Below are 22,332 nucleotides of genomic sequence, written 5' to 3'. Positions count from 1 at the left end.
GATGGATGGATGGATGGATGGATGGATGGATGGATGGATGGATGGATGGACAGATGGATGGATAGATCAAATGATGGATGGATGGATGGATGGATGGATGGATGGATGGATGGATGGATGGATGGATGGATGGATGGATGGATGGATGGATGGAGATTATTAGATAGATGGATGGACAGATGGATGAATAGATCAAAGGATGGATGGATGGATGGATGGAGATGATTAGATAGATGGATGGACAGATGGATGGATAGATCAAATGATGGATGGATGGATGGATGGATGGATGGATGGATGGATGGATGGAGATTATTAGATAGATGGATGGACAGATGGATGAATAGATCAAAGGATGGATGGATGGATGGATGGATGGATGGATGGAGATGATTAGATAGATGGATGGACACATGGATGGATAGGTCAAATGATGGATGGATGGATGGATGGATGGATGGATGGATGGATGGATGGATGGATGGATGGATGGATGGATGGATGGATGGAGATTATTAGATAGATGGATGGACAGATGGATGAATAGATCAAAGGATGGATGGATGGATGGACGGACGGAGATGATTAGATAGATGGATGGACAGATGAATGGATAGATCAAATGATGGATGGATGGATGGATGGATGGATGGATGGATGGATGGATGGATGGATGGATGGATGGATGGATGGATGGATGGAGATGATTATATAGATGGATGGATGGATGCTGAGTGTCAGTAAATGACACTCTGACTTACAGCGACCCGATTAAGATTTTTGAGTACATGAGATGCTTGACTTTCCATAGCTCAGTGAAGATATGAATCCAGATTTCCTGAGTCTGTCTGTGACACCCTACCCACTACACCACACTGCCTCCGAAACAGAAAGGTAGACAAACACACATCTACATATATAATATTTCTGTGTTTCCAGAGCATCTAAGATTCAAGCCAAAACCACTACAGGATCAGGCCAAGATGCAACCAACAGCAGAAGGCAAACGCTGATCTAAAAATGTGCTTTTAAAATCAAAATGAGGGGGGAAAGGGAATGACTGGAAAGAACCCAAGTTTGGTCACAATTAAAAGGTCAAGGTTCCCCTTGACCTTGAGTCCAGTCTTATCCAACTCTAGGGCGCGGTGCTCATCCCCGTCTCCAAGCTGTAGAGCCAGCGTTTGTCCGAAGACCGTTTCCGTGGTCACATGGCCAGCATGACTAGACACAGAACGCCATGACCTTCCCACCATGGTGGTATCTATTTATCAACTCACATTTTTACATGCTTTCGAACGGCTAGGTTGGCAGGAGCTGGGACAAGAGATGGGAGCTCACTTCGTCACGTGGATTCGATCTCATGACAGCCCAGAGGCTTCTGCGGTTTAACCCGCAGTGCCACCACGTCCCTCGGTCACAATTCGCCAAAGTCTTAACACGAGGAGACCGACAGAATCTGGCGGACGACTCAAGGTGGGCAATCTTGTTGGGTGAATAGATCTACTCTACATAGACCAGACAACTGGATTTGGGTGCAGAAGACACAGACTCAGAGGTTGTGGAAGGGGCGCCCCCTAATTTTGCGAGGTGGGGAGGCACTGTGAGGATTTGGGGTGATAAAAGACTTTCTCCCATCCCCAATTGAGCACACGGGGAGAAAGCACTTTGGTATTGAGGCCAAAACGACAGGGCAACCTCGCAGGCAGCACTTAGCGAGTTTTAAAGCATCATATAAAAAATTAACATGACCATATATAGGCTGGAATTTCAGAAACGCACATTTATCAATTTCAATATGTGCAATCTCTGGGCTTGTCCCTAAAAATCAAGCAAAACCGGGCTTAGGCAGTCGTGAGACGTGGCAGCATTACCCATTGCTCAGACAATCCTAAGGGTGCCCTCTATGGACTCTTAGCTTGGTTTTTTTAAAAAAATAGAGCCTCACTCTTTGGATGCAGTCTACCTCCAAAGTTCCACATCGCTAAATCGGCCACTGGCTTTGAAAGTGGACAGCAAAGAGACATGGTTTAAGGACGTTTACGGCCCTTAGGGAGAGCAAGCTTGGGAGCACCGCGTTGGCGTGAGTCCGGCGCCATCCGAATCCTTGCTCTTATCCCCGTTAATTCTTCCTGGGGTTGTGTGTGCGTGCCCCATTCAGGTGTCCGGTTTGCAGCTCTTGCCACGTGGGCATCTGGGAACAGCCTCCTCATCGCCCTGCGCCCTCGTAAGCCCCCCGAAAAACAGTACAGCTGCCTGCCCACAAAGGCCTGCGATAAGTTATTTTTACACGCCCTCCGGCCGGGCCCTTCTACTCTCCCCTCCCTGGCCCCGAAGCTGGCATCTCTCCGTCTGCCAAGAAACAGGATGAGTGATTCTAATGGACTTCCTGGCACGAAGAAATCTGGATGCGATGCAGCCGGGGAGGAGGGGGTGTGAGGAAGGAAAGCACCAGCAGCTGCCGCCACCGTGGCACTAAAGGCAGGCGGGCACCCCGCCAAGCGGGTAACTGCAAACCCATTAGAGGGCAAGGAGGTTGCCAGCGCCGGAGGAGGGAAACCGAGGGCGGCGGCGGCAGGGGAGCCGAATAAAACAGGTGCACGCCAGACTCTCCGGCTCATCTTTAATGCAACAGCCACAAAGAGCGAGCCAGCCGGCAGCCGCCCGGCATCTCTTCCTGGCATGCGGCGTGGGCGTCTCGGGGCTCCCCGCGCAGAGGCCGGGCCGGCTGAACATGGATGATTTTCAGCTGGGGGAAACCCCGACATTCTCCCCCCACACACACACACACAAGAGCTCCCTACTAAAAAGTCACTTCTCCCCCCCCCCCTCCGGGCTTATATTGCCTGCACAGGCTGGCAGCCACATCTCTTGAAAGATATGGGCTGGATCCTTTCTAGCCTGGCCTGGAGAGACTCTGGATGGGACATGGTCCGTGTCGTACAGCAAAGGAGGGTTTGGGTTGATTTATTTTGTTCTGGTGGGTTTTCTTCCCACTGGCGAGATGCGTCCTCCCTTTCTCCGAACGGCACCCCTGCAAGGTAGGACAAGCTGCGGGCTCAGGAACAGCCCGAGCTCCTCCGGGGAGGTTCGTGACTCAGGGGGGACCACAACGTGGATTCCCCGTACTGAGAGTTAAACCCAAATTAGCTTCACAAACCCACCTCCTATTCATCGTTTTGCTTCTAAGAACGTCAAAAACCAGGATCAAGTTTTTCGTTCCGGAAACCACCCCCCTGCAAGGCGGGCCCACCCGGGGAGAAGGCATTTCTCTGAATCCCCCCCGTTTGGGTGCCAGGCCTCGCTCAACCTGGAGTGATGCTCCAACCATCTCACCCAATGATTGCCACAAAGCGCAAGTGGGTCAGGAATGGAAAAGTCATTGGGGGGGGGTACTCCAGTTCCCATCATCCCTACCCAGAAGAACTAACAAGGGGATTCTGGAATGCGTAGTTCAGAAAGGTCACTCTTCCAACCCAGCACCAGTACAATGCCTGAATTAGGCCTCTCAGAATACGAAGACACACACACACACACACACACACCCGCACAAGGAGGTGAATTCTGAATATCGCTCGCCGTAATGCAGGGGGTGGAAGCCATCAGATTCGCCCACCAGGTGCTTGGCACAGGAACAAGGGAGGAAATTGCCAGCTTGCCACCATCTGAGTCTATGTCGCATTGATCCCCAGGGGGTCGCCGGGTGGAAGAGAGAGGTGGCGTTACTAGCCTGGAACATGGAGAGGGGACTTGCAGACAGATGAGAGAAACAGCCCAGAATGAGCCCCAAGTCCCTGAAATCCTAACCACTGGTGTGTAAAGGGGAAACCTGATGGGTTGCACACTCCGGGTTGGTTTGCCACACCATCTTCATTTGGCCCGCACACACCAAAAAAATGCTGCAAACCAGCCAACGTGGACGCTGTTTTCTGGGATTCTCGACCGAAGAATTAGCGCTTCATTGATGCAGCGCTGAACCAGATGCGTACCAAAGCTTCCAGATTTTCTCATCCCAGCCAAAAAAAACCCAAAAACATGCCGAGATGTTCTCAGGCATGCCATCAAAGAACGCTCACTCACTACGAGATTGACACGTCTGGAGAAGAGTAAAAAGGACCCACGTTCTTTTTGGAGGGGAGGGAGGAAAGAAGCCACGAACGTACAAAATTTGTGCAATAAACCCTCCCCATACTTTGTATCGTGCGTGGAATGCAATGGGCAAACGACGAAAACCGTTCGCTCCTGCTAATTTTTCACCAAAACCACCCCCACCCACGAATGTGAAAAAGCCACAAAAATCACCCAGCAGAGAGAAAACGTCCTCATTTTCTCGTTTCAACTTACAAGACAAAATCATTACAAAATAAATGCCTCTAGTATGAACTTCGCTGTAACTGTGGGGCTGCAAAAAGCACCCAGGGATCTAATGATCTGAACCACTGCGGGGGCAATAAGGCCAATAAAACCATCACATGGGGTTGGCCATTGGCCATCTTTTGGCTTTTCCAAATGGACTATTTGGAGCTATTATTTCTCATTATTTCCATTCCTCTTCCTTCCTGGGAACCTCTTCCCACGGCTTCCTCATTCAGAAGGAGGCAGCCCCACAGCCTGCCACGCCCTGAAAATATCGAAACCCGCTTTAGGGGCTTCCTGTGAGCGAGTTTAGGGTTCGTTTCCTCCTGCACTATCTCTGCCCGGAGGGCCAAAAAACAATCCATTGTGCGGCTTTGTGGCTGAATTTAAAAGGTGTCGCCTCCATTGATAAGCCCAGAAACCCGCTTTAGGGGCTTCCATGAGCGAATTTAGGGTTTCTTTCCTCCTGCACTGATGGCTCAAAGAAATCTGAATCCTAAAAGATCTTTATAACCGCCAGGAACCCAGCGCTCCAGAGGGTGCCCACCCCCAAGCTCAGCAAAAAGCCCCTCTCTGCACTCATTCTGCACATATCCCTCTCCGCCCTCGCCAGCCAGTAGGCAAGCGCTTTTTCTTCCAGAACTGCAGGCGCGTCAACGATCTGATCGATGCGAGCAATTGATTTCCATTCCCCTGCAAAGCTTTTGACTTTCAGCCCCGACCTCCCCTCTCCGGGAGCTGCTACGGCTCATGAAGTAAGCGCCATTCCCCCCCCGCCACCGCCACCTTCTTCCCTTCTCCATCCGTGTGACTACGGGTGTCTCTCTCTCTCTCTCTCTGTGAAAACCCTTATAAATATATATATTTCTGTCCCACAAGCAAAAAAAAGGCAAGAAGCAGTCCCGATTTTCTGCACCGCAATATCTCATGCTCAGGATTCTCCGAAGGAGCAGGGCAGCGTCCTTGGTTTGAAACCTACGCAAGGGGAAAGAGCAACCCGCCCCCCGTGCCAAAGAGGCTCGTCTAGATATCCTTTGGGGGCCCGTGTCCTATTTCACCCCCTCTAATGTTCCCATCTCTGCAGCCAGCGACCCAGCCATGTTTGAGAAGCAAAGGCACGCCACCCGCCTTCCCGTTTCCTCTGGCGGATCGCCTGCGCGCCTACTCTGGGGTTGACTTATTGCAGAGAAATCGGCTGAGCTTTCCCCCCATCCTTCTCTCTTCTTTTTTGCTGACGCTGGAAGTGGTGATAGTGGGGGAGCTAGAGGACTTTATTGGAAAGAGGAGGGTGAGCCAGGATGGGAGCAGCCGCTTCAGGCTGATAACGTCGGAGAAAACGGCAGCCGCATCTTAATAAGGATGGCTCAACGGTGCTCCGGCCTCTTCGAGACAGGCGAGGGGGAACGACACCTTTTGGAAGGGTCGGATTCTGTAAAGGTCCAGAATCAAAACCTTGGATAGACAGGGTTTCAATTCTGGCCCCTTGCAGAATCCAGCCCTTACAAAAGCTCTCTCCCCCCGCATCTTGCCTCTGCGCCTTATAGAGACGCCCTTTCCTTCAAACCACCATTCCCGCACCAGCATCCCAACTCTCATCCAATTTCAGCAGTTAAAAGCAAGTTCTCCTTGGTTTTATACTTGGACGGGAGAACTGACAAGATCATTCTGGGGATTTCCTGGAAGGGAGAGGAGAAAAATCTGGGTGGAAATCCCAACAAGCCACAGCTATCAGCCGGACCTCGCGGGGGAGATGAACCCGGAAGATTTGAGACTCCATAAGGCATTCTGGCTTTCCTTAACCAACGTGGACTGCCTTATTTTGGAAGATATTCAAAGCAGGGAAAATGTCCCAGTAAAGGGAGATGTAAAATTAAAACTCCACATTTTCCGCGTCCCGTTCGAACTCAACACATCTTTCACTTGCAGAAAACAAGAATTCCACCAGGCAGGCTTTATAATTGCCATTTGACGGCCGTTCACCTTCTTCTGTCCAGGCCGGAAATTGAGCGGGCATGAGAAGCAGGAAGACAACTCATAGCCCATTTTTAACTACAGGACCCAGCACCCTGGCTCTTGCTGGCTGGGGGATTGTGAGTTTTGTAGTCCCCCTCTCCGGGGACTTAAATCAGCTTCCAGAATCCACCTTAATTACTAAAAAAGATCCTTCTTGCCCCTAAAGAAAGTGACAGCTGCAAGAAACCCATATCAGCTGCAGATTTACGGCCCTGGGGTTTTGCTACCAATTAAAAGGGATCAGGTGATCCTCAGGCAGGCTGAGAGTCTCAGATGAACCGGGGTCAAGGTAGGGTGGCAGGAAATCAACCCTCCCTCCCTGTGGAGGAGTCAGGGACGAAGGCCCAGCGTTCTTCCAGGATACAATCCTGGAGCTTTGGGGGGTTTTTTAAATCCCCTTTTCTCTTTTATAATGGGTGCAATATATTTTATTTCATTGCATTGCATTTTTTGTAAGCCACGGCAAATTTTCTCTCTGCAAAAGATGGGAACAGTGGAGAAGGGGGGACCTGTGACAGAACCAACCCTCTCAGTTATTCTGGCATCCAGCAGAACTACGCAGAGCTCTGAAATTCTCTCTCTGGAAACACCCAATAGATAGAAGTTGGATGTTCAAAGCACTTTGGCAGTGGGATTTTCAAGAACAGCTGGACCATGGTCACAAAAGAAGTTCCACATCTGTTTTGCTAGCAATCTTACACAAGCCGGAGGGAGGGGGGAGATCACACTTGAGGATTAGAACTCCCAGCATGCTGAGCTGACTGGGGATTAGGGGGCATGTAGTCCAAAGGAGCAATTCCCCACTCCCCCGAAAGTCTGGTCTTACAGGGTCCCCTTCTCTCTGGTTGAAGAACTTAAGACCCTTAAGACTTAACCCTTACAAAAAAAAATGATGTGCTGATTATAATTCATTCTCTCCGGCTCTTCAGTGGGGAGTGGAAAAAAATTCAGAAAGGTCAAGGGATAAATGGGGGGAAATGGGTCGCAAACACACATATACAAACTTGCGCTCCACGGCACCCGGCTTCTAAGAGGCCTTAAGTTTAGCACGACAGCCGCCAGATTTCTCTCCCCCCTCTTTCTTGGCAATTCCCTGCCTATTTGACTGCTCCTGAACAGGGAGGCTCCACCTCTCCAAGTCACACACGAATCCAAACAGACGGCAAGGCCCGTCTCGTAAAAAAAATGTGATTGCTAGAAAGCCGACGGAGGGCGGAGGGCATCCCCGTTCCCGGATCACCTACCTCTCTCGCGGACGAAATAGGCCAAGTAGAGATCAAGTTCCTTGACCGACACACTGATATGGTGGGGCTGGACGCAGAGGACCGGGTTGGTGCACTGGGCGGCCTTCACCAGGCGCTCCCCATCGGTGCTCTCCAAAGGGATTCCCTTAAACAGGATGACCATCACAAGGTCCAGCCGCCAGACTTTATCGGCCTGGCGGAGGCAGTCAATCCGGCGCATCTTGCCCTTCTGGTCTGGGTTCGAGAGGACGCAGCAGGAGGGCTTCTTCCCCGTGATGGAGAGGACGAAGTCCTCGCGGCACTCCGGCCGGATGTCCTTCCGCAACTTGGCCAGGAGGCGGGAGGCCCACTTCTGCTTGACCTCCGGCTTCTCGTTCAGCAGCTCGTCCTTGACGGCTCGCTCCTCGTCCTTGGTCATGCGCTTCTCGTGCTTCTTGAAGTACTTGCGCTTCCGGGCCTGGAGGTTGAACCAGGTGTACGCAAAAGCTCGCACGTGGGGCAGGAGGGCCTCAATGAAGGGATGGAACTCATCCTAGAAAGCAGGAGGACAAGAAAAACACACGACCATCAGGACACAGAACGGACAACTTTGCGTCAAAGAACACCTTGTTCCTCTACGCTTCATCCCTATCGACGTCCCATCCTGAACCCGGGCAAAGTTATAGGCCAACTTCCCCCCCTTTCCTCTCCTCATGTCTCCCCCTTAAAAGCTCAGGAAAACTCTTGGAGAAACAAAGAACTCAACTATTAATGAGGTCTCAGCAGCGACAAAATTGCACAATTCATAGAGCGAAATGAGGGTTTTTGTCTTCTAACAGTGTAGGGACAAGGTCTCCAGAAAATGGTTATTTCTAATATCTCCCTTTCCAATCGGAAATGGTTTGAAGACCAAGCATGGGATGGGTGGGGAGGACTATAATGGGTGCAAACTTGGGCGCAGGCAGCTACAACTCCCAGAAATCCTGGCCAGCACAGCTCGCGGCAGAGGCTCTTGGGAGATGTAGTCCCAGAGCATCTGAGAACCCATGGTAGGGAACCATTACTTTAGCCCGTCCTGGGAGGCGGTGTTTCGGGAACATGGACACGGCCTCCTTCTTGTGGCATCTTTGCCTGCCGAAGAGACCTGTGGGTCTCAAAAAGCTGGCGCAGAGATCCCAAATCAATAATCTGCCTATTCCAGGGTGCTGACGCATGCCAGTCTCCTCCTTCCCAGCTCTGAATGACTTTTGCTAGACAACCATGAGTTGAAATGCAGTCAACAACGGTGGAAAATTTTAACCTCTTATTTTGGAAGGGAAGGCTGGAAGATAGGAGAAAGGCTGGGTATACAGTAAATAGTTTAAACATATATTTTTTAAAATTTTAATCCTATCATAAGTTTGATTCTACTCTGATACGGTGTGACTGGCTGAAATTGTGTCACACAGTTACGGACGTTAACGGCGTAACTTTTAGCAGCGAATCACTACAACTTAAAGAATCTCCATAGACATTACCTGTTGCGTACGGAGAAGCATAACCGGGCGTGCAATCAAGCACATCTATGGAAATTTTTAACATTTCCATCAATTTGCCACAGAAGATTACCCCTTTTCCATAACTGTGTGACCAGATTTTGGCCATGGCATTAATTTTTTTTTAAGTATATTGTAAATCGCCACAGGTCCCAGTTCTGGGGGAAAGAAGGGATATAAATAAACAAAATACAGTTGTCAATAAAGGTGGCAAAAGCAGCAAATGTCTCCTCTGTGATGCTTGTCGATTCATCCTCGTTAATCTGGGGGATTCGGTGCCCGAACGAGCGAGGCCTTCGCCCCTCGTTGGCACGCATAGAGAATGCAAAATTATTTTCGCAACCGGCTGGGACTGGATCTCTCCCAGCGGAAATCGTAAAAAATCTGGTTCCCCTTTATGATTAATTGGACATTCTGTCCTTCCCACCAGGCTCTGGTGCCAAAGAAAATGGAGCTACACGGAGAGTTCCTGGAAACAGTTTGGTTACTTTCTGAGATTTTTGCCAGAAGGCGGCGAAGGCCTGGTTTTCCAGACCACGCCAGTGTCTGGCCTCGACCGGCCTGGCGCGACGGGGAGGCAGAGACGCTGGCCGGGAGAAAGGCTCGGATCCAAAGGCACAAGAAAGAGGGGAAGACAATTTTGGAAGCACGCTGTGCTCCACATCCGGAAGGAAGCAGCAAAACAGAACAAAAAAGCCTGAAATATTGCAAAACATTCGGTGCATCGAGACGACGATTTTCGACGGGCTTCCGTTAAGAAAAGTCGTTAATTTGTTCTTGTTGTTACGGGCCCTCGGTACATGTCTGTCCTGCTTTTCTTTCAACAAGAACTCGGTGGATCTCTGCACCTCTTGGTTTTCGCAAAAAAAAACCAACAACTGCACAATACACCAGGTGGGAGGGATTGTGATGGGCCCTGACGGGTTGTCCTGGGGGGTAGAGTTTCGAACCCAGGCCACTTAACATCTCACCCCTTGGAAAACAACCATTGCAACACCCTTTGGGTGCAACCCCCCCCCCTTCTATTTTGTGGGAAACACTTTGCCTATTCTGGAAAATGCCCGGCTGTTGCATTGCCAGGTTGGGAATTTTTAGCACAGTTCCAGAAACCCCAACCATTTCTGATCCACCAAATATGGCACATGGGATATGTAGCCTCGTCCTCAACTGCAACAGATGGCCCTGATCTCTGTGAATTTAGCCAATGGCCTTCTCAAGTCATCCAAGGAGAAGCTGCCACTGGCTATCATGTAGCAGAGAGTTCCGCAGGGTGCCATGGAAGAAAAGCCCTTCCTGAATGGCTCCAGATGCTTTCTCATATTATGTCCAAAGTCAACACTTCCTTTCCTCTGGTTTCATGTCTACGCGTTTCCTCCCCGCCTTTCTCGCAGGACATCCCCGGATTTAGATAATTGCTACGGCGCGGATTATTGGGGAGGAGTAGGAAGAGGATCTGGACAGACCAAGAGAGTCGGAAGGTCGCGAGAGGACGTTGGCTGTTCACCACCGAGGAAGTGGAGCAAGAGGTCAAGCCAGGCGAGGGCTCTACGGAAAGTAATTCATTAGCCAGCTTGTACATCCGTGTTCCCTCTCAATAATCCGTAACTGGATTTCGGCTTTCCGCAAGAGCGCCCATTCCCCGGGGGTGTGTGCTTTGCTCAGCATCCCTCCTCTTTGCCTTTCGCTCCTGAGTTCAAATGGCACAAGGACCTGGTGGTCCAACTTTCCCGCCTGCGAAGCGCTGGGGCTGCAGCCCCCAAGCTTGCCCCCCCCAGATGTTCTCGGACGACAACTCCAAGCTCTGGCGGTCAGGATTTCCGAGAGCCGCCGTCCGAGAACGGTCCAAAAGTTGGCAACCACCATTGCTCAGACATTGCCCTCGGAGACCGAGGTCGGCAGGCTTGGGGCCACGAAGAGGGAGCATGGCAGTGGCCTCAGCCGCCAACACCCCCCCCCCCATGACGGGTCAAGCTTGACTGCAGAAGCTAAGAAGGATTCGTCTTTGCAGTTTGGAGAGCATGAACTGTCCCCACCGGCGTAGATGACCTCCAGATGCTTTTCGGAAGGGGGTTAACAGGGGTTAATGTTTCCAAACGGTGTTGTTCTTAGATGCCGAGACTTACACATCTCTTCCTGCTCATCTTTTCTGAGCCCACGTATGCCAGTCTTAACCCCCCAAAATCATCCTCATCATCCTCCAGGAGCCAAAATGCAACTTCCCACTCTGAAAGCCACAATGGCCAGCCAAACCTGGCGGAACGAAAAGTTTTTCTTTTAGGTAAGACTAACCTCCCCAACGGCAGAGCCGGGAAGGGACCCGAGAGATCATCCAGTCCAGCCCCTCTCAAGGAGGCCCCGTGGGGGATTCAAACTCCCAACCTCAGACTCTGCCGCCAGAGACCTCCACCCCTGAGCTATCCAGCCAGCTCTGAATTATTTCCAGCAAAGGATTTCCACTTGCATAAAAGTCGAATCCAGCACCAGCGGGTTGCAATTTCCCCCTTCAAATTACCCTGACCGCAGCCTGCTGGTAGGCCCCCCAGGAAAAATAATCCAGCTCCAGAGCGCTAGATTGTGTTTATTTCTACAGTAAGGTTGCCGGGAGGGAAGAGGAAGCAAATATCTCAATGCTAATGCCGCGCTTGGTTTGGGCCGAAGATTTTCACATACCTTGAAAGGATTCTTTGTGTATTTACGGGCAGCTTCCTGCCAACTTTTACTCCAGTTTTAGATTGCAAGGCCGTGAGGCACAGAGACAGCTTTTGGTGCTGACAGGAGTGCCCTGACGGGAGATCAACCGGAATTTAGAAACTGGCTTCCATTTCAACATGATCAGAACTCACTCCTCATGCCTACTTCGGCACCCCTTCTCAGTCGGAGAATTTAGGGGCTCGCGATTTAAGAAATCTTCAATTTCATGGAGACGGAGCTCACCTCAATGAGCCTTCTGCCCTTAGGTTGACTACGTGTTCTATCATTAAAGTAGTGGCACTAAGAGTCGTTTGCTAGATTCCCCCATGGGCCTCAATTCGGGCTCTCTCCAAGGAACTCTCGAATCCTGAACTTAGAAATTCCACAAGAGTCTTTGCCTTCCGCCTAAAGTGAGATGAACAGCCATTTCTGAGGCCCTCAAGAGCCGGGAAAGTTTGCACCAAAAAGCCTTTCCTTCTGGAAAGCTTCAAACAAACGCTTCAATGAGGTGGCCATCAGAAGTGCTTCAAATACATTGCCAAAGCAAAGTCATCCGAATTCTGGACAAACGAGACATTTCAGCGAATTCTCACCGGCTCGAAAATGGCAGAATTTCGCAGAATGAAGGCCCTCTTTTTGCAAACACGGGCCATTTCCTGCAAAATGTCATTCTTTCAGACACGAAAACTCTGTCTGGGATGGTAGAATAGTCCTCACCACTCTTACTGGTTAGGGGGAATTATTCACTTTTTTAAATGGCAAACTAACACTGAAATAAATGCAACAGTGAGGAGGAGGATATTTGCATTGGAAAAGTTAATTTTGGAATTAGAAGGCTGCCTTTCTGGATTGGACTCCCCATGATGATTCACCTTTGGCTCATCTGGCTGGGGCTGATGGGGCTTGTAGTCCACAGCCGTCTCTAGGCACACACTTTGCTCTCCCTAATTTTGCTCCTTGGGGGAGCTAAATAAGACCGGACTCCAGGCCCATAAGATTGACTCATCTCCTCCCCAAATACAGGGTTGACTCAAGATCACATTGTGGTGGCGGGAGATAATACACAGCAGCTGGCCGCTTCTCCAAGGCAGTTAAATTTAAAAAGGACCAATAATGTAGGCAAGGCTGTTGCTGAAATTCTTGTGGGACTGTTAAAAAAAAAACACACCTCCAAAACCGCACACCCGAGCCGAGATTCTTAACGGCTGGGTCATCCCTACTAACGCATCCCTAGGTGGGTGGTTTTATAAGAACGGGCCAACGTCTTCTGAATGGCAGCGTGGAATTTCCCTGCAGCCCATGCTTCTTTTTGATCAGGAAAAACTTCCCAACTGTTAGAGGAGTACGACAACAGAACCCATGACCTCGGGAGGTGGCGAGCGCTCCAAGCTCTGTAGGATTCGGGCCACCGCGGAATGCCGAGACAAAATACTTCCGACTAAGCAGCCACTCGCTATCCCCATCTGAAACACCATCCTCATCAACCACCTCAGAAAAAAAATGCAGAGCTGAAAGGGACCCCGATGGGTCGTCCAGTCCAGTCCTTGTGACGGCGGAGACTCAGTCAGGAGCTGAATTCCCAACCGGAGACCTCAACCCCTGATACTCCACCATGGAACACCTCTCATTCGGAAGTTCCCCCGACTTTCACTCGAAACACGCTTTCTTGATGTTCCCAGTCCTGTCTTGCATTACCAACAGAGAACACCGTATCTTTCTCCCCTGCGGACTTTGAATTCTTTCTTTACACCCTTCTAGCACCGCCGCTTAGAAATGAAGGGCTCCTCCCCCCCCAACTACAAATCCCAGAACCCTGTTAGTTGAACAATGGTGGTCAGTGGGGGTCAGGATACATCCGGAAGTACAGTACAAGGGGCCCATCGTGACACTCCCCGCACGGGGTAAGGAAAGTCCCAAAACACAATCTGCACAATCCACTGAGATCAATGAAAGAGGAGCAGGCGTTTTGTAACATTGGCGGCTCTTAACTGCCCACTCAAAGCTACTTCTCAAATATTTCGTTTGATGACAAGGATCGCTTGGATCAACATACCGTTCCTAGGAATGTCTGTTGGTCTCCAAGTTCTGGTGAGGGTTTGCGACTTAGGGCTGAGCAAAAACTAGTCAGGGGTGGCAGATGGGAGAGTAGTCCTTGCCGATCCCGGGACTTAGACCCTCTGAGCCCTGGTTCCACTACACCACTAATGGCCGTTCAACAGCTACAATATTTCAGTGTCGACCATCAACAAGACCTGAAAATCAGCGAAACTCTGAAAGCAAGACCAAATTAATTTCCCAAATTACTTCGGGGGAAAAAAGTCAACAACAGATAAGAGTTTAATTAGAGTTGTAATAAACACTGGTGAATTTGCACACCCAAAAAACAAAGCATCACTGGTCAACGGCTGTGAGATGGTTTCCGAGTAGATAATTCAGTGATTTAGGTCTCTGGCTACAGAGCCAGTGGTGGGGAGTTTGATTTCTCCCACTGAGCCTCCCTAAAAAGGGCTAAACTGGATGATCTTTAGAGATCCCTTCCGGGTGTGCAGTTCTAAGTCCTTTTCCATCAGCTGTGCATTATCTAAACCCTGGATGTTTTAAAAACACATGTCCTTTCTTAAATGCTTTGTAATTTTGTGCAATAATGGGAGAAAATTCCAAGTCTATTCCCCCGATACACAAACACAAGGTTGTGTGTGTAAAACGCAGGAAAATGCACAGGAACTGCCATAAATGCCCACAGCGGGAAGATAAAACGTTTTGCAAAGTTTTCGCTCCCACCGCTAAGAGCAAAAGATACAACATTTTGCATCCAGAGGGTGAGTAGGCACAGATGATTGGGGGGGGGGATGGGAGGAGATCGTCTCCTTTATACCTTCACAGCTTTTCATTTCTGGGGAGACAGTGGACAAACGTGTGCAATTATCAGAGTTTGACCTTCCGCGCCCTCTCCCAAACTTCCCTCGAAGTCTTAACGGCTAGAGGGGGGGAAAAATTAAAGCTGTCTCCGGCCCAAGCCGCCGCGCCAATTTGGGTGCACCGGGATTAGGTGTGGATCAGCGCCCTGCCGCGAGCCGGGACACTGTCTGAAATCCGATCAGCTCCTGCGACAACTTTCCCTCCAACAGATTAGCCCGAGACCAAAGACACGGTGGGGAAATAATCCACTCCCAAACGCCCTGGGCCAGAAGAGACGGAGAAAGCTGCAGACAGGGAAAAGGAGGCGGGAGAGAAACTATCTCGGGGGTCATTCCCGCCAAGAGAAGCCATAGAGATTACATCTTCCGGCTCTATCATGGTTGGGACACAGATGGCCGTTAAAATAGACCCAGCAGGAAAAGGAGTTGGACGGCTGGCATTCCACTCCTGAGAAGGATTCGGACAAAATCGAGATCCTTCTGAAAGGTACCTTCTCTAAATCTCCTCCTGGGTTCTAGTCGTTTCAAGGTTGCCTCTTTTAACTCCTGCAACCGAACGGCCAGATTAGGTAGATTTCACAGTTTGTTCCAAATTTTGTTGACGGTGCGGTCCATGGGGACTTTGACCGATCTCTTCTCTCATTCTCGACTCTGACATCTCTCCCTCGCATTGATTCTTTTTTAAAAATCGCTTTTAATATCCTTATATGTACGACACAGAAAGATCTCCTTTTGCATGGAAATTTAAAAGCCAACCTCCGAATGTTCTTCCGGACTCAAACAGACCCTCTTGATTCAGTGGGGTTTCCACAATGGTTGATTTCACAGCTCCTCTCACCGAAACCTGCTGGAGGATGATGACCACCATCCTCCAAAGCCCTCATCCATAAAAAAACCCAATCAAAAACTTCTCTGCTGCTCCGTGGAGAAGCGAATGCCCTCTGTGCATGTTCAAGGGACCCTTTCCCCTCACGAGCTGGAGGAACGAATACTGATCCGAGGTTTCAACGCTTGGTGCCCCTTCTCACACCGCCCTCCACAAACTGGCTTAAGCTTCCCGGTCAAGAAAAATGGATGATCTGAGGAAAGTCTCCGTGCGGTCAATGAATATTTGAGACCCATTTTGACCCAGGAGTGATTGTGTAGTTTTTTCAGCACACACATGCACGTCTGCATACGGCAAAGGCGAAGAAGGGGCATAGATCACAGTGAGACAGGCTGATTAAGTCAGCAAGAATCTTCCTACTCCGTGGCTTTCTTACAGGAAGAAAACGTTGCTTTCTCCTTTCCAATTTCCAAGCCACCGGCTGACTTCTCTAGCCTCAATGACCCTCTACAAGCCTGTCTCTCACCCTTTGGGGCGGGGGGGTGTCTTGTAAAAAGCAGCCACCACCAGGAGGCAAAAGAGCAGCTCTCTCTTGGCAGGTTTAAAAATAGCCCAGATCTTTTTTTATTTTTATTTTTTACTCCTCCCTGCAAGGAAACATCACAGGGCACCTTCTCTGGCGTGGGACTGCAAATCGGCCGGCCCCAAGCAGCTCAAGAGGTGAAAAGTTCATCTCCTGACACCCTTAAAGCAAAGAAGGAGGCCAGGAATAGAGGGGTTGGAGACCAAATCAGAAGGTGGGAGAAATAAATCGGAAGCGAAGAATAAGGCAGAAAAATCTGTCCTTGGCACAGCAGAGGCTGGCAGAGTGAAGAGCAGCCCACTCCCCCCAAAACCCATTGGGGTTGGCATATTCGGCATCGAGCATTAACCAACTGGACCGCACGTTGGTGGCACACACTGATCTACTCACATCGCACTCTCAGTTGCGTGCACAAGAGCCAGCCACAAAGAAGAAAGAAGTGGCGCAGGATGTGTGCCACAAAAGGATTCGGCTTATTGCATCCATTCGAGGTGCCAAAGTTAGAAAACTGTGGCTTTTCCATTCAACTGGAGTGAAGGTCAAGGGGTGCATCGGCAGAAATGGCATCTAAAATACATTTTCCTAAGATTTCAAGGTTGTTTCCCAAACATGATGGCTTCCATTTGCAATGCACCCCCCCCAGGCCGCCCAAAAGTGAGGATTTTAACATTTGTGCGCCGAATCCAACGCGTTGTTTCCACGAATCTAAAAGACAGCACGAACCGGGCAGGGCAAAACTGAAGTATCCAAGATCGGTGCAACACATCCAGTAGAGAAGACAGCAAAGGATGACGGGGTCGTCCGAAGAGATTTTATGTGATCTGTTTCCGGTTCGGCCTCAAACCGAAATTGCGTTGCTACACCAAGCAGCACAACCCGAAGGACGTCATCAGTGGCGGCAGATCACTTCTAATTGAAGAGCCTCCGTTCCGAGTTCAGGTTGCACACAGCTTCAGCTCTCCTACAGGGAGTGGTACAGAGGAGGGGCAGGATCTGTCCTCCATCCTCCCAGAGGTCTAGACACGTCGTCATAGGCTCAAGGAAGCCAGATTTAGAGTGAATCTCAGAAAAAAACTTCTCAACTGTTCAGGCGGTAAGATAACGAAACCCATGACCTCGAGAAGCGGTGAGCGCTCCAGCACTGGAGGCACTCGAGGGAAAACTGGACGAGCGTCTGTCAGCTCTGGTTTGACTTGGATACCTGCCTCGAGCAGGGGGTTAGACTGGATGGCCTTAAGAGCCCCCCTTCCAATTCCTGCGACCTTCCACGGTACACGAATCACGGAAAATCAAAGCAGTGACTTTTAAAATAGCTGCAATTCGCCACTGCCAGTGACAAACTATTGGTTAGAAACCATCGCTAGTTCTAAAAACCTTTGGCAACAAGCCCTAATGGAAGTTATATCCATCAGCCAGGTTTGGGGTAAACAAGCTTTGAGGTAAACAAGCCCCTCGCCTAGGGTGAGCGAGTCTCCTCCCCAGGCGACCACTCTGGGAAGCTTGGCTCAAAAACTGGAAACAGGGTTCTAGTTGTCTTTCGGGCCACGCAGAGGCACAGGAAAAAACATTTCCACATGGCAGAGGGTGTTTGGAGCCTCTCCGTCACAACAAAAAGGCCGCTCTCCGACCTTCCACCGTGTTTATTTCTCTTCTGGCTTGGACACCAAACCCGTCTTCCCCGTCGTTGCTTCCAACACTCCCACCCTCTGGATGGTCACAACCCGGTGACTCCATTCTCCAAATATCTTCAGGCAGTTGGCTCTCTGCGGAGCGGGTTCGAATGGCGGCTATCTATAGCTATGAGCCGAGCTCCAGGCGAGCAGGTCATCCTCCCTGCCCGCCCGCCCCACTAACGTCCCCGAGCCGGTTAACGAGATTAGGCCGTCTCGGGCAATCAAAGAGGGATCCTGTTCTGTGACCCCCCCATCTCGTCTCCAGACTGGACAGGGCCTGCCCAAAACCGAGATTGTTCCCCTCCAAAATTTGCATTGACCTGCAGCACAAAAACCTTTTTGCTCCATTATAAGAACAATTCAGGGTGGTTTTAGGAGTGGCCCGGCGGGGGAGAAGTTTAGACTGTTCCCTCCATGAGGCAATCTTTCGTGCCTGCTGGAAGGAGGCGAGCTGACGCTGAACAGGAAGCGAACCACCCCATGCTGGGGGCTGAGAATCTCAGAAACAGAGCCCAAAGTTGGGGGGAGGTGGGTGGGGAATGATCTTTAGGGCAGAAGGTAGAAAAGAAGAGGAAAGGGGAGCAGAGGGGCCAGTGCAAATAATAGCATTCGGACACAATCCCGATAAATCCATGAAAGGCACCCTGTGGCCATCCATTGCCAATACCAACGTTTTAAAGCCTCTCTGGCCTTTACTGACATATGTTGGTTATCACTGTACCACTGAATAATAATGATGATAATTATGAGACTAAAATATAATAATAATAATAATAATAATAATAATAATAATAATAATAATAATAATAATAATAATAATAATAATAATAATAATAATAATAATAATAATAATAATAATAATAATAATAATAATAATAATATTCTTAGAATGCCATAGCTGGAAGAAACTCTATGGTTATCAAGTCCAACCCCTGGCAAGGAGGCTCTGTGGGGGATTCGAACTCCCAACCTCTGTATTTGTTTCCTTATTTACTGGGTGCATTCATACCCTTTTTCTCATCCAACTAACACAGGTGGGTCTCCTCACACACAAGAACCCTGTGAGGGGGGACAGGTCCAGAGCACCCAGCTGGCCGGCCAGGGTCCCCTGGGGTGTCTGGTGACCCCCGCAGGGATCCGAACCCAAACCTCCTCGTCCGGCCCTGGAAGCCGCCGGTCTAGACAAGCTCAGTTGGTCAGGCCGGGGAGACCCCAGCTGTTGCAAAAAGCCTGTGGAACCCATCGCCACAAGACAGGAGGAAACCGACTGGGTTCAACCCACTCGGGGTGGAGGCTGTACCTGGAGAACTTTTTGCGGGATTTTTCTCCAGGGTGTGAGCGGGAACTGAGCAGAATGCGGGGTGGGCAGAAGACACAGAACGAGCAAGAGATTAAAAATAACACCCATTTCCACTCGCTTGTCTGGTGTTATGCCTTGTTTCAGGAAAAGACTAGACCTTTGATTTCCGAATCCTCTTCCTGGTTCTCTCGCACTCGGGCTCCCTTTTACGCTAGACGGCAGTTCCTCTCACCTCCCCAGTCTGCCCAGCCCGCCTCCCTTCCCACCAGTGTTTGGAGTGGGAGAGGGGGAATCACCTTAGGTTTAGCAAGACTTGGTGCAGCTGAGATCTAGCAAAAGGTTTGCTTTGAACTTTCGATTTAGGAACAGCTGATGTTTCCATGGACCGGTGTGGCTTCCTGGAGGAAGAGTCTGAGGGAGGCCGTTAAGGTCTGGTCAGCCCTTCGCTGGTGAGGTTATGCAAAGGTTAGCTTACAACCAGAAATGTATACGGACTGAGGTGGAGAACTACTCCTAAACCTAGAATATAACTTCTACCGCTGTGGTTGTGCAAAGGTAAACTTAGCCTTAGAATTGAACAAGAAGGATTACTGTTAGGGCTGAGATTTGCTCTAAACCTAGAAGAGGTCATCTGCCACTGAGGTTATGGAAAGGTTAGCTTAGCATCAGAAATATGTAAGGCCAGTCACAGCTGCCTTGGGTTCTTTTTTCAGGAGAAAGATGGGATAAAAATATTTTAAATCGATCAACAAACTAGAGCTGCAATCTAAAATACAATTTTTTTACAACTGAGGTTATGCAAAGGTTAGCTTAGCATCAGAAATGAACAAGGACGCTCACGGCTAACGCTGCAATCTGGCCTACACTTTCTACAACTGAGGGTATGCAAAGGTTAGCTTAGCATGATGAACAAGGGGAGGCTTTTCTAAGGTTGAGCCCTGATCCCTACCCTTAAAATATCTATTCTACTACTGAGGTTATGCAAAGGTTAGCTTAACCTCAGAAATGAACAAGAACAATCATGGCTAGAGCTGCAATCTAGAATATACCATATTTTTTGTGTATAAGACTATACTTTTTTTATAGACTAAAAGTTGAGGGTCATCTTATACACTGAAGCAAGCTAAGGAGAGAACAAAAACAAGTGGAAGGTAAGCAGGAAATGATCCTGCAGGGCTTTGTGCCTTTCCCTCCACTTGCTAAGCCCCACTTAGATTTCTTAATTTTGGATTTAAAAAGTGGGGGGCATCTTATACACGGAAAAATACGGCACATTCTACTTTCTATAACTGAGGTTGTGCAAAGTGTAGCTTAACATCAGGAATGGACACGGTCTAAACCCAAACCATTTATAAAAAGCCAGAAGCCAGGAGGAAGCCAGACAGAGAGGGAAAGGACGCTGAGCCCAAACGGAGAAAAGGGAGGGAGCGAAGGATAAGGTCTCGTGTGGGGAGAGACAGCTGGAAAGAGACCTGCCATCAAGTTTCTGGACGCATCTCAACCAGGTCATTCGCCGCCTCTCCGAACGTCTGGCGAAGAATGGGGTTAACTTTGCCAGATCTATTTCTGGTCCCATTGAACCGCTCCACTTCACCGGCAGCTGCCTTGGCCACCTCACCAAGCCAGATGGAGGTCCCTAAACCCAAGGATAGGATTGTGTCTCCATGTCTTGATTTTCACTTCCCCCTGGCAAGCACGCGTCATCAACCGGAGGGCAGCCACTCTGAACGAGCAGGTAGAGAAAAGGTGATCTGGATTCTGTAGAGCGGAGAGTTTTCAGGAAGGTGGGGGGAAAGTTAGTTTTGGGAACTACAGTACTTCCAGAAGGACTTCCTTGGCCAGGACAGGCCTCTTAACAGCTTTTTTTTTTTAAAGAAAGATTCCTTTCATGTAGTACTCAGTGCATGGGAGAAAAAACACTCTGTACATTCCTAGAGTAAAGCTGCAAACCCCCCCCCCCATTGTAGCAACGGAGCGGCCACTTTTAATTCGAACCCCCGGATTCACTGGGATTTCACATAAATATATACCTAGGCAAGCCCAAGGAATCTAACCAAATCGGGCTTAAAATAATCATTTAGCCTCCAATTCCTTCCAAATATTTATTTTCTGCTTTTAAAAAAAATTCTCAGAAGATCCATCAGCACTTTTTTGAAAACCAAGCAAGACCTCCGGAAAAAAAATACCAGTAGCAAAAGCAAGGATGAGACACCTTGGTTCTTTTCTCTCCTCACCTCTCTTGTCTGTTTTTCCAATTTTTTAATTTTTTTTAAAGAGACTTTTAAAACAAAAGAACAGGAAGTCGGTGCCGGCTTGTTCTTAAAAGACTTCTGCTCTTGAAATAATAATAAAAATTAACCAGGGGTGGCAAAAAAACATGGGTTGCATGAAAAAAACACACAACCAAATAATCACCATACAATATTTATTCATTTATTTAAAATGTTTATAGGCTGCCTTTCTCCTAAAGGACTTTAAAGCAGCTTCCCATACGAAAAGAAGCAAAAGGAAAAGGGGACTTGATTATTGATCTTATTTACCCTTCTAATATGGTACTCGTTTAATTCTTTTTTTTAAATGGTTGTAGATTTCTCGTTTGAGCTTTTAAATACTACTGTTTTAACGATGGAAGCCCTCTCGGGTCCTTTCCGGGAATGAAAGCGGCGGAGAAATAGTTGAAATAAATAAATAAATAAATAAATAAATAAATAAATAAATAAATAAATAAATAAATAAATAAATAAAACAAGCTAAACAATAAATAATACACCCATCTCTTCAACTCCATGGCCACATTTGCAAGAGTGAGGGACAAACATGGGAGAAAATGAGTGTCAAATCAAAATAAAAGAGAACCCACATTTGAAGAAATCAGAAAATTCAGTCTCCAGGAACAGGAGCTTCGTTTATTTGTTTCTCTCTGAACGGACACAAGTTTGGAGAACCCAGATGGGGCTAAATACGCAAGCCAAGTTAATTTAAAAATCAAAAAACCTCCGAAAATGGTTTGCAAAATTAGTAAAAAATTTCCCCCACTGAGAATAAACCCACTTCCCACAAATTAACCACTCTGCCCCTTGTTAATTCCTTCCCTAAAGCATCATGATCTAGCACCATCAAGGAATAACATTGTTAAAATCCAGTTCACAGTGATTCTAATGAACAAAAATGGCCACAACAACAGCACGATACAAACGCCAGTCACATGTTGCCAGAT

The 22,332-nt window shown here is 48.8% G+C and overlaps 1 protein-coding gene across 5 annotated transcripts in view; it reads right to left on the bottom strand.

Moving 5' to 3' along the window:
* NFIC (nuclear factor I C) overlaps nt 1–22,332 on the bottom strand; it is an 80,855-nt gene that overhangs the window by 46,444 nt on the left and 12,079 nt on the right. For all 5 annotated transcript variants that reach the window (XM_078378849.1, XM_078378848.1, XM_072978124.2 and 2 more), the window contains exon 2: nt 7,611–8,142. In XM_078378849.1, coding sequence (XP_078234975.1) covers nt 7,611–8,142 — 532 coding nt within the window. The remainder of the gene's footprint in view (nt 1–7,610; nt 8,143–22,332) is intronic.

The sequence above is a fragment of the Pogona vitticeps genome, chromosome 7, assembly GCF_051106095.1.
Source record: "Pogona vitticeps strain Pit_001003342236 chromosome 7, PviZW2.1, whole genome shotgun sequence".
In the NCBI taxonomy this organism is placed as follows: Eukaryota; Metazoa; Chordata; class Lepidosauria; order Squamata; family Agamidae; genus Pogona; species Pogona vitticeps.
This window is presented reverse-complemented; position numbering and strand designations above follow the sequence as displayed.